Source organism: Oncorhynchus kisutch, linkage group LG14, assembly GCF_002021735.2.
Source record: "Oncorhynchus kisutch isolate 150728-3 linkage group LG14, Okis_V2, whole genome shotgun sequence".
NCBI lineage: Eukaryota > Metazoa > Chordata > Actinopteri > Salmoniformes > Salmonidae > Oncorhynchus > Oncorhynchus kisutch.
In genome coordinates this window covers 69878023-69895121 of record NC_034187.2, presented here as the reverse complement: position 1 = coordinate 69895121, position 17099 = coordinate 69878023, and the positions used below count along the sequence as shown (strand labels likewise).

Sequence of the window (17099 nt, the reverse complement as noted above, 5' to 3'; positions counted from 1 at the left end):
TGCCCAGGAGGTGTGTGGGAGAGCCAGGCAGATCAGCTCAATCAGACTGCACAACTGAAAGACATTAATTCTTCCAATTAGAGGATTGCATTACATATTCTGAAAGCCATGCTTGCTTATGATTGGATTAAACAGATGAAAAGGAGCTTCATGTCAAATTGAATGTCCATTAGTTTCACATGGAATTCTCGTCTTGTCACATTTACGTCAACTAAAATGAAAACTCATTTGTTTTTCCATGGCAACTCGTCACGTCGTCATTAGTTTTCCGTCAGGGAAAATAGGTAATTGACAAATATTTATCGTAAAGTTATTGTTGCCGAGATTAACACTTTCCCAGTGGTTTAATGAGGAGTCTCATATCATCATATTCACAACACTCAGAATTGAAGGTTTAATGAAGGTTTTAAGGGTTAACAATAGACAGGGAGTTCAGACTCAGCCTGCAGTCACAGTGTGAAGGGAGGAAGGAAGGCCCCACCCTATAGTTGTTTACAACCCTCTCTCTGTCTGGCATAGCTCCCACTCAACCATACCGAACTTGTTTACAACTACAGCCAACCAATCAGCAGGCTCACAGCCCCCCGTTCAACACCACAGAGCCAATCAGAATGCTCACCGCATTCAGTCATATGATGCCTCTCAAGAGCAAGTCTCTTGATCCAGCCCCTACCCCTCGTACCTGGAGGTGGGAATGGGATTGGGATAACATGGAAATTATATGGGAATGAGGTGAGTCGCTCCCCGTAATTTCAGGATGACTCATTCTGGGTACTTTGAGCTGCAGGGAGCATTGTTATAACCAGGATGTGACCCAACGTCAGCGAGGAGAGGCTGGGACGTGTGTGTGTGTGTGGTTTTCATCTGTGGTTGGAAAAGCCCATGAGCATTACAGGAGCTTCAGTGGCTCTTTTGCCTCTGGAGAGAGTTGCCGTAATCTGGGAGTGTGTGTGAGAGAGTGTGTGTGCATAGGGAATCTCTTCTACTTGCCCAATGTCCGCAGATGGGTATAGATGTCTCTCTCCACACCACTCCAGGGTGACATGCGCCTGCTGGCCCTTTCTGATGGGAGGTAGGGATTGGACAGGGTATTAATTGTGGTAAGAAAGAAAAAGACAGGAGGACAGGAAAGTGAAAGATTCTCAGGTGATACAGTTGCTTGTGTGCTGGTCTTAGGTTTCCAGTTTGTTTGCGTGAGCAAATTTGATTGAACTGTATAATGTTAGATGGGATCAATGAAATAGGTTGTTGTTGTCATGGCCGTGTGTTGACTTCATGTAAGGACGTTGTTGCTCTCTTTACTCTGTATCAGGTGGGTGAGAGTCTACTCTGTATCAGATGGGTGACAGTCTCTCTTTACTCTGTATCAGATGGGGGAGAGTCTCTCTTTACTCTGTATCAGATGGGTGAGGTCTCTCTTTACTCTGTATCAGATGGGTGACAGTCTCTCTTTACTCTGTATCAGATGGGTGAGAGTCTCTCTTTACTCTGTATCAGATGGGTGAGAGTCTCTCTTTACTCTGTATCAGATGGGTGACAGTCTCTATTTACTCTGTATCAGATGGGTGACAGTCTCTCTTTACTCTGTATCAGATGGGTGAGAGTCTCTCTTTACTCTGTATCAGATGGGTGAGAGTCTCTCTTTACTCTGTATCAGATGGGTGAGAGTCTCTCTTTACTCTGTATCAGATGGGTGACAGTCTCTCTTTACTCTGTATCAGATGCGTGACAGTCTGTTACTGCTACTGTATGCATTTCACTGTTGAAATGGGATGTTTCCCTGGTGCACTGTTGGGTGGGTGTGGTTGGATGGGTTCACTCTGTTGACAATAACAGTACTCAACTTTGATGTAGTGCGGCTGAGGGAGGTTTTGTGGTGTGTGTGTGTGTGTGTGTGTGACTGCAGGTGGACCCATCTGGAGAGAAACTGCTATTTTAGGCCAGCTAATGGTAAGACTAAGGTGGCAGTTGAAACATTTCATCTGCTGGCAAGAACCCCAGCGCTAACCGCTAACAACCCTCCTGTCTTTCCAGCTGAATGTGTGTGACCATACTGGTCTGTCCCCGTGGTGCCTCACCACAGGGGTGTGTTCTGTCCTCCTGTTCACTGGTGGTAGACATGCATCTAATCTGTCGGTTAATAACATGGAAACTGAACACACTGACCAGCAGGGCCCAGGGCTCCCAGATGACCAGTGGACTGTAGTAGAGATGATGTCTAGTACACACACACACATCCTGGCCCCTGGGGAGAGAGAGCTGCTCAGTTTGGCCTGTGTGTTGATTTGATACTGGCCGGGCATCTGACAGCCCAGCCATGTGTGTGTGTTTTCCCCCGCCTGAAGCCACGGACCAGACCCCAGCTTAGACCGGGAGATTCTCTGATTACAAAGAGCAGTTTCAGTCAGCACTGCAGTGCACACTGTCTGTCTGTGACTTGCTGTTGACTAGAGCCATTGGCTCTGTGTACACCTGGATGAAAAAATGAAAGCAGTGCACTTTAGGCGCCCCTGCTATAACCTTGAGTTCATACTGTACCCGGCGCTGTGTTGCAGTGCCCACCATCCGTTCTCAAAATGACTGCACTGCTGCCAAGCCTTGTATCCATTACAGTTGTGTTGTTAAGTGTATTTGGAACACGTCTTTTAATTCTCCAGACCATGTCTTTAAAGCTCACACGCTAAACCACATATTTGTGGCATTTCATTGTAGGCCAAATACATTAAAAAGTAGCCTGTTTTCCATCATTTTCAGTGCTTAGTCACTGTGTGCGTCCCAAATGGAACCCTATTCCCTATATAGTGCACTACTTTTGACCAGAGCCCTATGGGCCCTAGTCAGAAGTAGTGTGACATGCAAAAGGGTGCTGTTTGGGATATAACCACTCTCTCACTTCTACAATGGGAGGTTATTTTGGGCTTTTCCAGCCACATAGAGGGAACAGTGCTGCTGACACAAGCTGGATGAATGCATGTAGTATATCCACCCAACAGATCCACACTAGTTATAGTATATCCACCCAACAGATCCACACTGGTTATAGTATATCCACCCAACAGATCCACACTAGTTATAGTATATCCACCCAACAGATCCACACTAGTTATAGTATATCCACCCAACAGATCCACATTAGTTATAGTATATCCACCCAACAGATCCACACTAGTTATAGTATATCCACCCAACAGATCCACACTAGTTATAGTATATCCACCCAACAGATCCACATTAGTTATAGTATATCCACCCAACAGATCCACACTAGTTATAGTATATCCACCCAACAGATCCACATTAGTTATAGTATATCCACCCAACAGATCCACACTAGTTATAGTATATCCACCCAACAGATCCACACTAGTTATAGTATATCCACCCAACAGACACCCACACTAGTTATAGTATATTCACCCAACAGACACCCACACTAGTTATAGTATATCCACCCAACAGATCCACACTAGTAATAGTATATCCACCCAACAGATCCACATTAGTTATAGTATATCCACCCAACAGATCCACACTAGTTATAGTATATCCACCCAACAGATCCACACTAGTTATAGTATATCCACCCAACAGACACCCACACTAGTTATAGTATATTCACCCAACAGGCACCCACACTAGTTATAGTATATCCACCCAACAGATCCACACTAGTTATAGTATATCCACCCAACAGATCCACACTAGTTATAGTATATCCACCCAACAGATTCACACTAGTTATAGTATATCCACCCAACAGATCCACACTAGTTATAGTATATCCACCCAACAGATCCACACTAGTTATATTATATCCTCCCAACAGACACCCACACTAGTTATAGTATATCCACCCAACAGATCCACACTAGTTATAGTATATCCACCCAACAGATCCACACTAGTTATAGTATATTCACCCAACAGATCCAAACTAGTTATAGTATATTCACCCAACAGATCCACACTAGTTATAGTATATCCACCCAACAGATCCACACTAGTTATAGTATATCCACCCAACAGATCCACACTAGTTATAGTATATTCACCCAACAGATCCAAACTAGTTATAGTATATTCACCCAACAGATCCACACTAGTTATAGTATATCCACCCAACAGATCCACACTAGTTATAGTATATCCACCCAACGGATCCACACTAGTTATAGTATATTCACCCAACAGATCCACACTAGTTATAGTATATCCACCCAACGGATCCACACTAGTTATAGTATATCCACCCAACAGATCCACACTAGTTATAGTATATCCACCCAACAGATCCACACTAGTTATAGTATATCCACCCAACAGATCCACACTACTTATAGTTTTTTTGTCACGTCTGCTCCCGCTCCTATCATCCATTACACACGCCTGCCTTCCCTCGTCACGCACATCAGCGATATTGGATTCACCTGGACTCACTCATCACCTGTTATTACCTCCCCTATATTTGTCAGTTCACCAGCTCTGTTCCCCACTTCTGCATTGATTGTCTTGTTTTGTGTTACCTGTTTGCTGACGCTGTTCCGGTCTCGTTCCATGTCCGTTATTTATTAAATATTTTACTCCCCGTACCTGCTTCGTCTCTCCAGCGTCATTTCATGTGACAATATTCACCCAACAGATCCACACTAGTTATAGTATATCCACCCAACAGATCCACACTAGTTACAGTATATCCACCCAACAGATCCACACTAGTTATAGTATATTCACCCAACAGATCCACACTAGTTATAGTATATCCACCCAACAGATCCACACTAGTTATAGTATATTCACCCAACAGATCCACACTAGTTATAGTATATCCACCCAACAGATCCACACTAGTTATAGTATATTCACCCAACAGATCCACACTAGTTATAGTATATTCACCCAACAGATCCACACTAGTTATAGTATATCCACCCAACAGATCCACACTAGTTATAGTATATTCACCCAACAGATCCACACTAGTTATAGTATATCCACCCAACAGATCCACACTAGTTGTTAGATTGTATTCTATCTGGAGCCTGGATGTGTGACTGACTACTACAGATTTCTCTTTGTATAATATATTTCCAGATGCATTCACCAGTCCAGATACACCATTGAGATTATAGTGAGACGCGGTGGGCCAAGTAGCTGTTAATGTTTTCCTTAGAGTCCTTTGCCACTTTTCCATTTGTGAAAGAAGGAAAGACTGATGTGTTACATGTTGTCACACCTTGCTGCATTGTGCAATATGGATGAGAACCCTTTTCACACCTCCCAACTTGCTGATACAATCTTCACCACTACGCATCATTTATTCATGAAGAAATCATTATCATGGGCTCATTGAACGGTGAGGAAGTATGATATGTCCACTGCCTGTTGCTGCTCTCAGAATGTTCTTCAGATTCCAAAAAGTTGCTATAATCAAGATTCTCAAGACACAGTGTTGACTTCCCATGTTTTCTACTACAGGGACGATTTGTGATGTTTCTACTCCATTGTCATCCAGTGTTGTTTCCATATAATTAGTATCAGTAGAACGGGCATCCCCAATAAATTCAACAATGCCATAATGGGAGGACTGTCGGCCGTTTCAATCTCCTTATAGGATTAAAGCAGGAATTCTAATGATATGGTTGTTTTCTCTCTCTCTCTCTCTCTCTCTCTCTCTCTCTCTCTCTCTCTCTCTCTCTCTCTCTCTCTCTCTCCACACTAACAGAATATGACAGACACCTAGCTCACAGCAAAGGTATGGCGACAGCTTACCTGGACCCCAACCTCAACCACGCCCTGGCTGGGGGGGCCAAGTCGCGCCTCAGTGCGGGCACGGCCACGGAGCGGGCTCCCGGGGCCCCTGACAGGGTCCTGAAGGTCTTCCATCACTTCGAGAGCAATAGCGAGCATAGCACATGGGCCAGCAACATCCGCCATGGGGACGCCACCGATGTCAGGGTAAGACAGAGGGCTAATGTATGGCAACAGGGGTCTCACACACACACACACATACTAGTGTTGCACGGTATACCGAAACTTTGGAAGTTTTTTGATAAAACAAAAAAACGGTTTGGTACTAGAATTTTTGTTACATTCAGTACTTCTGTCAAATGTGTCTCATGTGATTGAGAGAATTGATCAGGGCCCGGTTTCCCAAAAGCAGCTTAAGGATAAGTTCATCATTAGAACCTGTTTCCCAAAACCATTCTTATTAACATTGCACTTGAAAACACTCACAATCTAACGCCTGCCTCAGAGCACTCGTAGAACAACTCCTGCCTCAGTGTTACGACTTGTAGTGGATGCGGAGTCAGGCGCAGAGAGCAGAGGGTTTAGGAGACCCGTATTTATTCCGGTAACAGAAAAGGTCACGCCAAAACACCAGGTGCATACAATGACCGGCCCAAAAACAGTCCGGAGAAAATAAGCAAATATCACACCCACAAAATGAACAGAGAAACAAGCCCGCACAAAAGCAGGTGGGTATAACCGGCTTAAATAGCCCTAACCAAAACCCTAACAAGAAACAGGTGTAACCAATAAGACAAAACCAACAGAAAAGGAAAAGGGGATCGGTGGCAGCTAGTAGACCGGTGACGACGACCGCCGAGCGCCGCTCGAACAGGAAGAGGAGCCACCTTCGGTGGGAGTCGTGACACTCAGAGCACTCGTAGAACAGCTCAGTGTGTCAGAGCACTCGTAGAACAGCTCAGTGTGTCAGCACTCGTAGAACAGCTCAGTGTGTCAGAGCACTTGTAGAACAGCTCAGTGTGTCAGAGCACTCGTAGAACAGCTCAGTGTGTCAGAGCACTCGTAGAACAGCTCAGTGTGTCAGAGCACTTGTAGAACAGCTCAGTGTGTCAGAGCACTTGTAGAACAGCTCAGTGTGTCAGCACTCGTAGAACAGCTCAGTGTGTCAGAGCACTGACATGGATATTCAGCTAGCGGGTAAGATGAGGCGGGGGGGGGTGGTCTGTGCATATTTGTAAACAACAGCTGGTCTACGAAATCTAAGGAAGTCTCTAGATTTTGCTCAGAGAACAGCTCAGTGTGTCAGAGCACTTGTAGAACAGCTCAGTGTGGCAGAGCACTCGTAGAACAGCTCAGTGTGTCAGAGCACTCGTAGAACAGCTCAGTGTGTTGCCAATGACAGTTGATACAAGCAAGCGGCGTGTAAAAATATTCTTCAAATAAAAACCGAGAGGACTGCATTAAAATATAAACAGTAGGCTATAGGTCTATTTCAATCATTGAAATGCATTTTATGTTCAATCAATTGAATTCTATTTCGCTATGTCTAGCCTAACATGTGCACACTGATGTGCCAAATCAGTTATTTAATGCATTTTTATTGGGTAAGCGTTAGAATAAGCCAGCTCAATATTTGCAGGTGTAGGCGATAATATCTCTCTAGGAGCTGGTCGTCATTATTGTGAATTCTAATGTCAAGGCAAGATTTGAATGGAGAAAGCTGATCTGAGAGCAGTGCTCACTTTCTTTTTGATCCTACCTGTATCGACACATGATCCAACAATGCACTTCACGCCCTTTCTCTCTGCGTGGCGTGGCGCAAGCGACCTTTCTCTTCTAGGTGCAAGTGACCTTTCTCTCTGCGTGGTGCAAGCGACCTTTCTCTCTGCGTTGTGCAAGTGACCTTTCTCTCTGCGTGGTGCAAGCGACCTTTGTCTCTGCCTGGTGCAAGCGACCTTTCTCTCTGTGGTGCAAGTGACCTTTCTCTCTGCGTGGTGCAAGCGACCTTTGTCTCTGCCTGGTGCAAGCGACCTTTCTCTCTGTGGTGCAAGCGACCTTTCTCTCTGCGTGGTGCAAGCGACCTTTCTCTCTGTGGTGCAAGCGACCTTTCTCTCTGCGTGGTGCAAGCGACCTTTCTCTCTGCATGGTGCAAGCGACCTTTCTCTCTGCATTGTGTTTTAGGAAAAGCATGTTACATCTTCGGCCGTTGTAGATAGATGCATCGTTAAATCACTCGTAAGCCCTGATAATATTACCCATAAGCACTCCGTTATAAAGCGCTGGATGTCATGCATTTCCACAAAGTAGTGAAATCACAACACCCCCTTGCTGTTCAAGGCTCTGTTGCAAGATGAACGCCGCATACGTCTCCAGTCCAGACAGAGTCCGTCAAAGAACAGTTTTAGCAGAAGAAGATAAAACTATGTGAGTTTCAGGTTGGCTTTATTGGATAGCTAACAAATTATAAACAATGACCCCTTTCTATAATGGGTCATTATTAAAAGTACCCTTTTAATAGTAAGGTTAAATAATACACATTGGCTGTTTAGCCAATTATATTATGACTGTTGGCTCCCATTTAAGTTTATTGTGATGGTAGTGACTTTTGATTTTGGTGATAATTATTGGGTGGAGGTCGCTAGCTACAGTGGAATCTTCAACCTATATATTTCTCCTGTCTTGAATGAAAAGGTCATATTTAAGGTCATATTTATTTTAATTTTAACCTTTATTTAGCTAGGCAAGTCAGTGTAGAAAGATATTTTGCAATCTCCAAAATAAATCCTATCTCTGATGAGAGTAGGCTCTCCTTCATCTTGTCTTGCGTTGTGAAACCCTATCCTATGCTCTCCGCCCAGTAGCGGAATGAGATTACATGAAGTTGAAGTACCGCTTAATGAAATAGGTCATGATGTAAACGGGGCATAAAAGCTTCTGCATGCTTCGGCTCTAGAAAAACGTGGCAATAGTACTATTTGTCCATCTTGAGACTAGAGGTCGAACGATTAAATCGGAATGGCCGATTAATTAGGGCCGATTTCAAGTTTTCGTAACAATCGGAAATCTGTATTTTTGGACACCAATTTGGCAAATTTTTTAAATGTTTAAATGTAAAAAAAAAAAAAATGTTTACACCTTTATTTAATCTTTATTTAACTAGGCAAGTCAATTAAGAACACATTCTTATTTTCAATGACGGCCTAGGAACGATGAACTGCCTTGTTCAGGGGCAGAACGACAGATTTGTACCTTTTCAGCTCGTGGAATTCAATCTTGCAACCTTACAGTTAACTAGTCCAACGCTCTAACCACCTGATTACATTGCACTCCACGAGGAGCCTGCCTGTTACGTGAATGCATTAAGCCAAGGTAAGCTAGCATTAAACTTATCTTAAAAAAAACAATCAATCAATCAATAATAATCACTAGTTAACTACACATGGTTGATGATATTACTAGTTTATCTAGCGTGTCCTGCGTTGCATATAATCGATGCGGTGCGTATCGTTGCTCCAATGTGTACCTAACCATAAACATCAAGGCCTTTCTTAAAACCAATACACAGAAGTATATATTTTTAACCCTGCATATTTAGCTAAAAGAAAGGTTAACAGGCAATATTAACCAGGTGTAATTGTGTCACTTCTCTTGCGCTCATTGCACGCAGAGTCAGGGTATATGCAAGTTTGGGCCTCCTAATTTGCCAGAATGAATTTTACGTAATTATGACATAACATTGAAGGTTGTGTAATGTAACAGGAATATTTAGACTTATGGATGCCACCCGTTAAATAAAATACGGAACGGTTCCGTATTTCACTGAAAGAATAAACGTCTTGTTTTCGAGATGATAGTTTCCGGATTCGACCATATTAATGATCTAAGGCTCGTATTTCTGTGTGTTATTATGTTATAATTAAGTCTATGATTTGATAGAGCAGTCTGACTGAGCGATGGTTGGCAGCAGCAGGCTCATAAGCATTCATTCAAACAGCACTTTCGTGCGTTTTGCCAGCAGCTCTTCGCTGTGCGTCAAGCATTGCGCTGTTTATGACTTCAAGCCTATCAACTCCCGAGATTAGGCTCGTGTAACCAATGTGAAATGGCTAGCTAGTTAGCGGGGTGCACGCTAATAGCGTTTCAAACGTCACTGCCGTTACCGTCAATATTACTCGCCGACATGCAATCATTGGACAATAAACTAGACGAGGTAAGATCACGAATATCCTACCAACGGGACATCAAAAACGGTAATATCCTATGCTTAACGGAATCGTGGCTGAATGACGACATGGATATTCAGCTAGCGGGTAAGATGAGGCGGGGGGGGGGGGGGTGGTCTGTGCATATTTGTAAACAACAGCTGGTCTACGAAATCTAAGGAAGTCTCTAGATTTTGCTCGCCTGAAGTAGAGTATATTGTGATAAACTGCAGGCCACACTACTTGCCTAGAGAGTTCTCAGCTATACTTTTCGTGGCTGTTTATTTATCACAACAGACAGATGCTGGCACTAAGACCACACTCAGTCAGCTGTATAAGGAAATAAGCAAACAGGAAACCGCTCACCCAGAGGCGGCGCTCCTAGTGGCCTGAGACTTTAATGCAGGGAAACTTAAATCAGATCTACCAAATCTCTATCAACATGTGCAACCAAAGGGAAATAAATTCTAGATCACCTATACTCCACACACAGAGACACGTACAAAGCTCTCCCTCGCCCTCCATTTGGTAAATCAGACCACAACTCTATCCTCCTGATTCCTGCTTACGAGCAAATATTAAAGCAAGAAGCACCAGTGACTCGGTCTATAAAAAAATTGTCAGATGAAGCAGATGCCAAACTACAGGACTGCTTTGCTAACACAGACTGGAACATGTTCCGGGATTCTTCCGATGACATTGAGGAATACACCACATAAGTCACTGGCTTTATCAATAAGTGCATTGAGGACGTCGTCCCCACAGTGACTGTACGTACATACCCCAACCAGAAGCCATGGATTACAGGCAACATTCGCACTGAGCTAAATGGTAGAGCTACTGCTTTCAAGGTGCGGGACTCTGACCGGGAAGCTTACAAGAAATCCTGCTATGCCCTGCGGCGAACCATCAGACAGGCAAAGTGTCAATACAGGGCTAAGATTGAATCATACTACACCGGCTCCGATGCCTGTCGGATGTGGCAGGGCTTGCAAACTATTACAGACTACAAAGGGAAGCACAGCCACGAGCTGCCCAGTGACACGAGCCTACCAGATGAGCTAAATCACTTCTATGCTCGCTTCGAGGCAAGCAAAACTGAGGAATGCATGAGAGTATCAACTGTTCCGGACGACTATGTGATCACGCTCTCCATAGCCGACGTGAGTAAGACCTTTAAACAGATCAACATACACAAAGCTGAGGGGCCAGACGGATTACCTGGACGTGTGCTCCGGGCATGTGCTGACCAACTGGCAGGTGTCTTCACTGATATTTTCAACATGTCCCTGATTGAGTCTGTAATACCAACATGCTTCAAGCAGACCACCATAGTCCCTGTGCCCAAGAACACAAAGGCAACCTGCCTAAATGACTACAGACCCGTAGCACTCACGTCCGTAGCCATGAAGTGCTTTGAAAGGCTGGTAATGGCTCACATCAACACCATTATCCCAGAAACCCTAGACCCACTCCAATTTGCATACCGCCTAAACAGATCCACAGATGATGCAATCTCTATTGCACTCCACACTGCCCTTTCCCACCAGGACAATAGGAACACCTATGTGAGAATGCTGTTCATTGACTACAGCTCAGCGTTCAACACCATAATACCCACAAAGCTCATCACCAAGCTAAGGATCCTGGGACTAAACACCTCCCTCTGCAACTGGATCCTGGACTTCCTGACACGCCGCCCCCAGGTAGTGCGGGTAGGTAGCAACACATCTGCCACGCTGATCCTCAACACTGGAGCTCCCCAGGGGTGCGTGCTCAGTCCCCTCCTGTACTCCCTGTTCACCCACGACAGCATGGCCAGGCACGACTCCAACACCATCATTAAGTTTGCTGACGACACAACAGTGGTAGGCCTGATCACTGACAACGACGAGACAGCCTATAGGGAGGAGGTCAGAGACCTGGCCGGGTGGTGCCAGATTAACAACCTATCCCTCAACGTAACCAAGACTAAGGAGATGATTGTGGACTACAGGAAAAGGAGCACCGAGCAAGTCCCCATTCTCATCGATGGGCCTGTAGTGGAGCAGGTTGAGAGTTTCACATTCCTTGGTGTCCACATCAACAAAAAACTAGAATAGTCCAAACACACCAAGACAGTCGTGAAGAGGGCACGACAAAGCCTATTCCCCCTCAGGTAACTAAAAAGATTTGGCATGGGTCCTGAGATCCTCAAAAGGTTCTACAGCTGCAACATCGAGAGCATCCTGACCAGTTGCATCACTGCCTGGTACGGCAATTGCTCGGCCTCCGACCGCAAGGCACTTCAGAGGGTAGTGCGTACGGCCCAGTACATTACTGGACCTCTACACCAGGCGGTGTCAGAGGAAGGCCCTAAAAATGGTCAAAGACCCCAGCCACTCCAGTCATAGACTGTTCTCTCTACTACCGCATGGCATGCAGTACCGGAGTGCCAAGTCTAGGACAAAAGGCTTCTCAACAGTTTTTACCCCCAAGCCATAAGACTCCTGAACAAGTAACCAAATGGCTACCCGGACTATTTGCATTGTGTTCCCCCCCCAACCCCTCTTTTACGCTGCTGCTACTCTCTGTTTATCTTATATGCATAGTCACTTTAACTATACATTCATGTGCATACTACCTAAATTGGCCCGAACAACCAGTGCTCCCGCACATTAGCTAACCGGGCTATCTGCATTGTGTCGCACCACCCGCCAACCCCTCTTTTTACGCTTCTGCTACTCTCTGTTCATCATATGTGCATAGTCACTTTTACCTACATGTACATACTACCTCAATAAGCCTGACAAACAGGTATCTGAATATAGCCTTGCTACTCTTTTTTCAAATGTCTTTTTACTGTTGTTTTATTTCTTTACTTACCTACACATACACACACTTTTTTTTCTCGCACCATTGGTTAGAGCCTGTAAGTAAGCATTTCACTGTAAGGTTTACACCTGTTGTATTCGGCGCACGTGACAAATAAACTTTGATTTGATTTGGATCATGTGACATTCTGTGACTTTGGCTAATGAGCCTTCTCTTTTTTTTGTGGTATCATTTTGGTATTGAGTATTGGGATGCTAAATCTGGTATCAGTATCATAGTCAAAATTCTGGTATTGTGACAACACACACACACGAAGTAGACGTTGACACTAATCACAGGTCTGGGAACAGATTGTCTCACACCCCATCCTAACCTTAACCATTAGAGGGGTGGAACAGCATCTGACCCTGCATCAGAGCTAGAGCCAATCAGTGTACAGACTTTTTTTTTTAAATATCTGTCATGCAGTCATGAAGAGCTGATAGAGACTGGCTGTGTTTTCCTGAATCTCCTACAAACACACAGACTGATCGACTGTCACTCTGTTTCTCTGCTGCGCTGAAGGAGCATGAGTAATTGACTGGATGCAGTCTTTTGGCTGTTAGAGCCCAGTGTATAGCTGCTGCTGTACAGACTGGTGTTGCACGTCAGAGCAGTGATTCAGCAGTGTAGTTGTTGCTTTATCAATTGCTATATGTTACTGAAAGTTCAGAGCACAATTCCTCATTGTTTTTGAAATTGGAATACCGTAGTGTGCTTGTTCTGTGGTTACCCTTCAACTGTCTAACTACACTCCAATTCCCTTCACTGAGAGAGAGGTCTGTGTGGCTCCGTCAGATTGCGGATTCTCTTTTAAAGCTGCAATATGTGACTTTTTGGGCCCTTGACGAAAATCATATAGAAATGTGAGTTATAGATCTGTCAATCTTATTGAAAACAAGTCTAAGAAGCGGTATATATGTTCTATGTGCGCTATTCTATGCTTCTCGTTCTTAAGTTTTGTTTTAGCGTCTTACTCAAACAGCTGAAAATACTATATTTTTGGTTATTGAAAAGAGATTTCACAGTGGTTTAGATGGTACCATGATTCTCTACACTATACATTGCTTATTTTGTCACATAAACTAAAATTAGGCGAACTATCAGAATGTTTTAAACCAGGAAATGGCAGAATGATTTCTGCATATTGCACCTTTTACTGATGTTGCTGTGCCTTAGCTCTGTGATCTTCAGCGGCAGTTAGCCTAGGTCTCACAAAAGCCGTACCTGAAGCCTCAAAGTTGGCTAATTACAGAAAAGCCTTCACAAAGGACACATTTAAAGGCATGTGTGAATTATTGGAATAGCATTGTTTCTCCTCAGGTAGATGAACTGAGAGAGGCTATCAAGCAACTAGCTTGGTCTCTGGTCATTGTCATGCATCCCATAAGGGTTGGCAAAACAGCACAAACTGATCTGAAACCAGGCTAAGCAAACACCGGTCTGCAGAAAGACATTTTGCTACATTATCCCTGCCCTCACTGACACTGACACTCAGTTATAGTGGTGTGAAGTTGTGAATTGATTCTTGGCACACAACATCCTGACTCCTAGATCTCCTATTTTCTGGAGAAAGGAAACCATTAAGACATGATACATGGGCTGCATCCCAAATGGCACCCTATTCCCTATACAGTGCACTACTTTTGACCAGAGCCCTATGCGTGGTCTCAGTGCAGTCAGCAGATGCCTGTATTGATTTTTAGGGCTGGATGAGGTACGTTGTGTTTTGGATCCACATCCGCGTCCTGGTTCCATCCCAGAATAAACATCATGTTCCTATCCCCTGAGGTGCTGCTCCCCAAGGACCCCTTATCCCATCACACACACATATCCTGTTCATACTGCATCAATAGCACTCTGCCTGCCCAGGTATAATGCACTGCTATGGTCAAAAGTAGTGTACTATATAGAGATTCCAGATATCCATATAGGACAAATATTATCAATAATAACACCATAAAATGACATGTAATTGAATCTACCTAGTGCCTGGTAGTCATTCTGTAAATCCGTTACATTTTCGTATGGGATATATTCATTTGTGAATGTCCATCACCCATTTCGTATGATATATTACGAATTACAATTTGTATTATATGTTTTTGCAAAATGTACAATATGTTACAAATCTGCAAACCGTACGATGTTACGAATTCTAGATAGGTGGCTAACGTTAGCTAGGGGTTAGGGTTAAGTTTAGGAGTTAGGTTAAGATTAGTTTAGGGGTTTAGGAGTTAGGTTAAGATTAGGGGTAGAGGAATGGTTAGCTAAAATGGTTCAGGTTAAGGTTAGCTAACATGCTAAGTAGATGCAAAGTAGCTAAAAGTTAGAAAGTAGTTGAAAAGTTTCTAATTAGCTCAAATGCTAAAGTTGTCCTTGATGAGATTCGAACTCTCAACCTTTGGGTTGCTAGATGTTTGCATTATACGCCCACCTATCCACCGTGACCAACCACCCTCCTTTCATTTTTTGCTTTAAGTGGCCTGTCTTATGTAACCATACCAAATCTAACATACGACACTGAATGGAGTGTTTTGGCTTTACGTACATAATAATATGAAATGATCTGAGACCAGGTGTACTGTATGCAATGTTTACCTTAATAAGAGTTTCATGGTTTGTTTGCATTTGAATTGGCTAATTTGCATGTGAATTGTGCTTTTCTATTTCCATTGCAAACACATGGAAATTCTGTGGTTGTCAAGAATCCAAATGACTATATGCCAGTGAGATTTGATATGTTCTTTTTGGATCTTAAAAATGAAAAAAGGGTAGTAAAATTAGCTTGTTTGTTTGAGATAATCTGTCATATCATCATAGAGGCGGCTGTCATCATCTTTAGCCTAATGTGGTGTGATGGGAAATTTGTCATGCTCCGTTTGGATTGCTCTCCCTAGCTGTTCATGTAAGCATTCTGATTCTGTCTCTATAATCCGTTAGTGTCTTCTTCTTTGTCTTCGTCTTTTCGTTGCCGTCGTCATCTGTTTCCTCCTAAGTGCCAAGGGGAACTCTGCTCTAAGTTATTATACAGGACAGATGTTGGTCATATTTATTAGGGCATGCAATGGTTTTAAAACGTTTTGCAACGGAAAAAATCGAGGTAGCCTCTCCCTGTGCCAGCTGGTTTTCTGTTGTTTGGTTCCTAATGAATAGGACCATGCTTTTCAAGGTTGGCTCTCAAGCTCTAGGTCAAACCTGTCAGCACACTTAAAAGCATCACTTGGGATATTTAGCCTATGTATCAGCGACTACCATTCCAAGTTACTTTTCCCCAAGGTCTGCTGGGAGTATACATGTGCTGTGCTTTTAGATAGTATCTAAACAGCCATTTACATGGCATGTGACATTTTAAAGGGTTCGGGTTAAGGCTATGTAATATTGTGCATTTTGCTTCTCATAAAGGCAGACATGGTGTCATACCATTGCCTTGTCTGTCATATGGTGGAACCAGACCTAGTCACTGCATGCTTTTAATCACCCTGTATATATCATGCTTCCCCAGCTCTATGTTACAAGTGGGAGATGAATATGACTTTTGACTGATGCTATCTTGAAGTTGTAGCCTTGCATTTTGGTATTTCAGTAGCCCAAGATGAATGGCTCCATTTCTCCTGTCTCCATTCTGGGTTCTGGTGGTATTTCTCCCATTTCTTCTGTCTCCATTTTGGGTTCTGGTGGTATTTCTCCCATTTCTTCTGTCTCCATTCTGGGTTCTGGTGGTATTTCTCCCATTTCTTCTGTCTCCATTCTGGGTTCTGGTGGTATTTCTCCTGTCTCCATTCTGGGTTCTGGTGGTATTTCTCCCATTTCTCCTGTCTCCATTCTGGGTTCTGCTGGTATTTCTCCCATTTCTTCTGTCTCCATTCTGGGTTCTGGTGGTATTTCTCCCATTTCTCCTGTCTCCATTCTGGGTTCTGCTGGTATTTCTCCCATTTCTCCTGTCTCCATTCTGGGTTCTGCTGGTATTTCTCCCATTTCTTCTGTCTCCATTATGGGTTCTGGTGGTATTTATCCCACCTCATTGAAGTTGAGTACACTTGTATTGCGTCAGTTCCGCCGCCTGGCCTACAAAACAATGTCAATGTCAGTGTCAGTGTCACTTGGAGTAGACATTTTCCTGCTACTTGAAAATGGACTTGAAATGGCAATTATTAATTTGTATGCAAATTGTTTTTCTTTCAAATTGGGCAGACACATTTTTCCCATTACTCAGATGCTCTCTCTCTCTCTCTCTCTCTACGATCCTCCTGGGAACTCTGCATTCAGTATTGGATTATAAAACAGAGATTGTGT

General features: G+C 43.6%; 1 protein-coding gene across 25 annotated transcripts in view; it reads left to right on the top strand.

Moving 5' to 3' along the window:
* Window positions 1-17099, top strand: part of ptk2aa (protein tyrosine kinase 2aa) — a 163712-nt gene that overhangs the window by 87304 nt on the left and 59309 nt on the right. For all 25 annotated transcript variants that reach the window (XM_031788848.1, XM_031788847.1, XM_031788842.1 and 22 more), the window contains one exon: window positions 5723-5955. In XM_031788848.1, the coding sequence (XP_031644708.1) occupies window positions 5755-5955 (201 nt within the window). In that variant the 5' untranslated portion in view covers window positions 5723-5754. The remainder of the gene's footprint in view (window positions 1-5722; window positions 5956-17099) is intronic.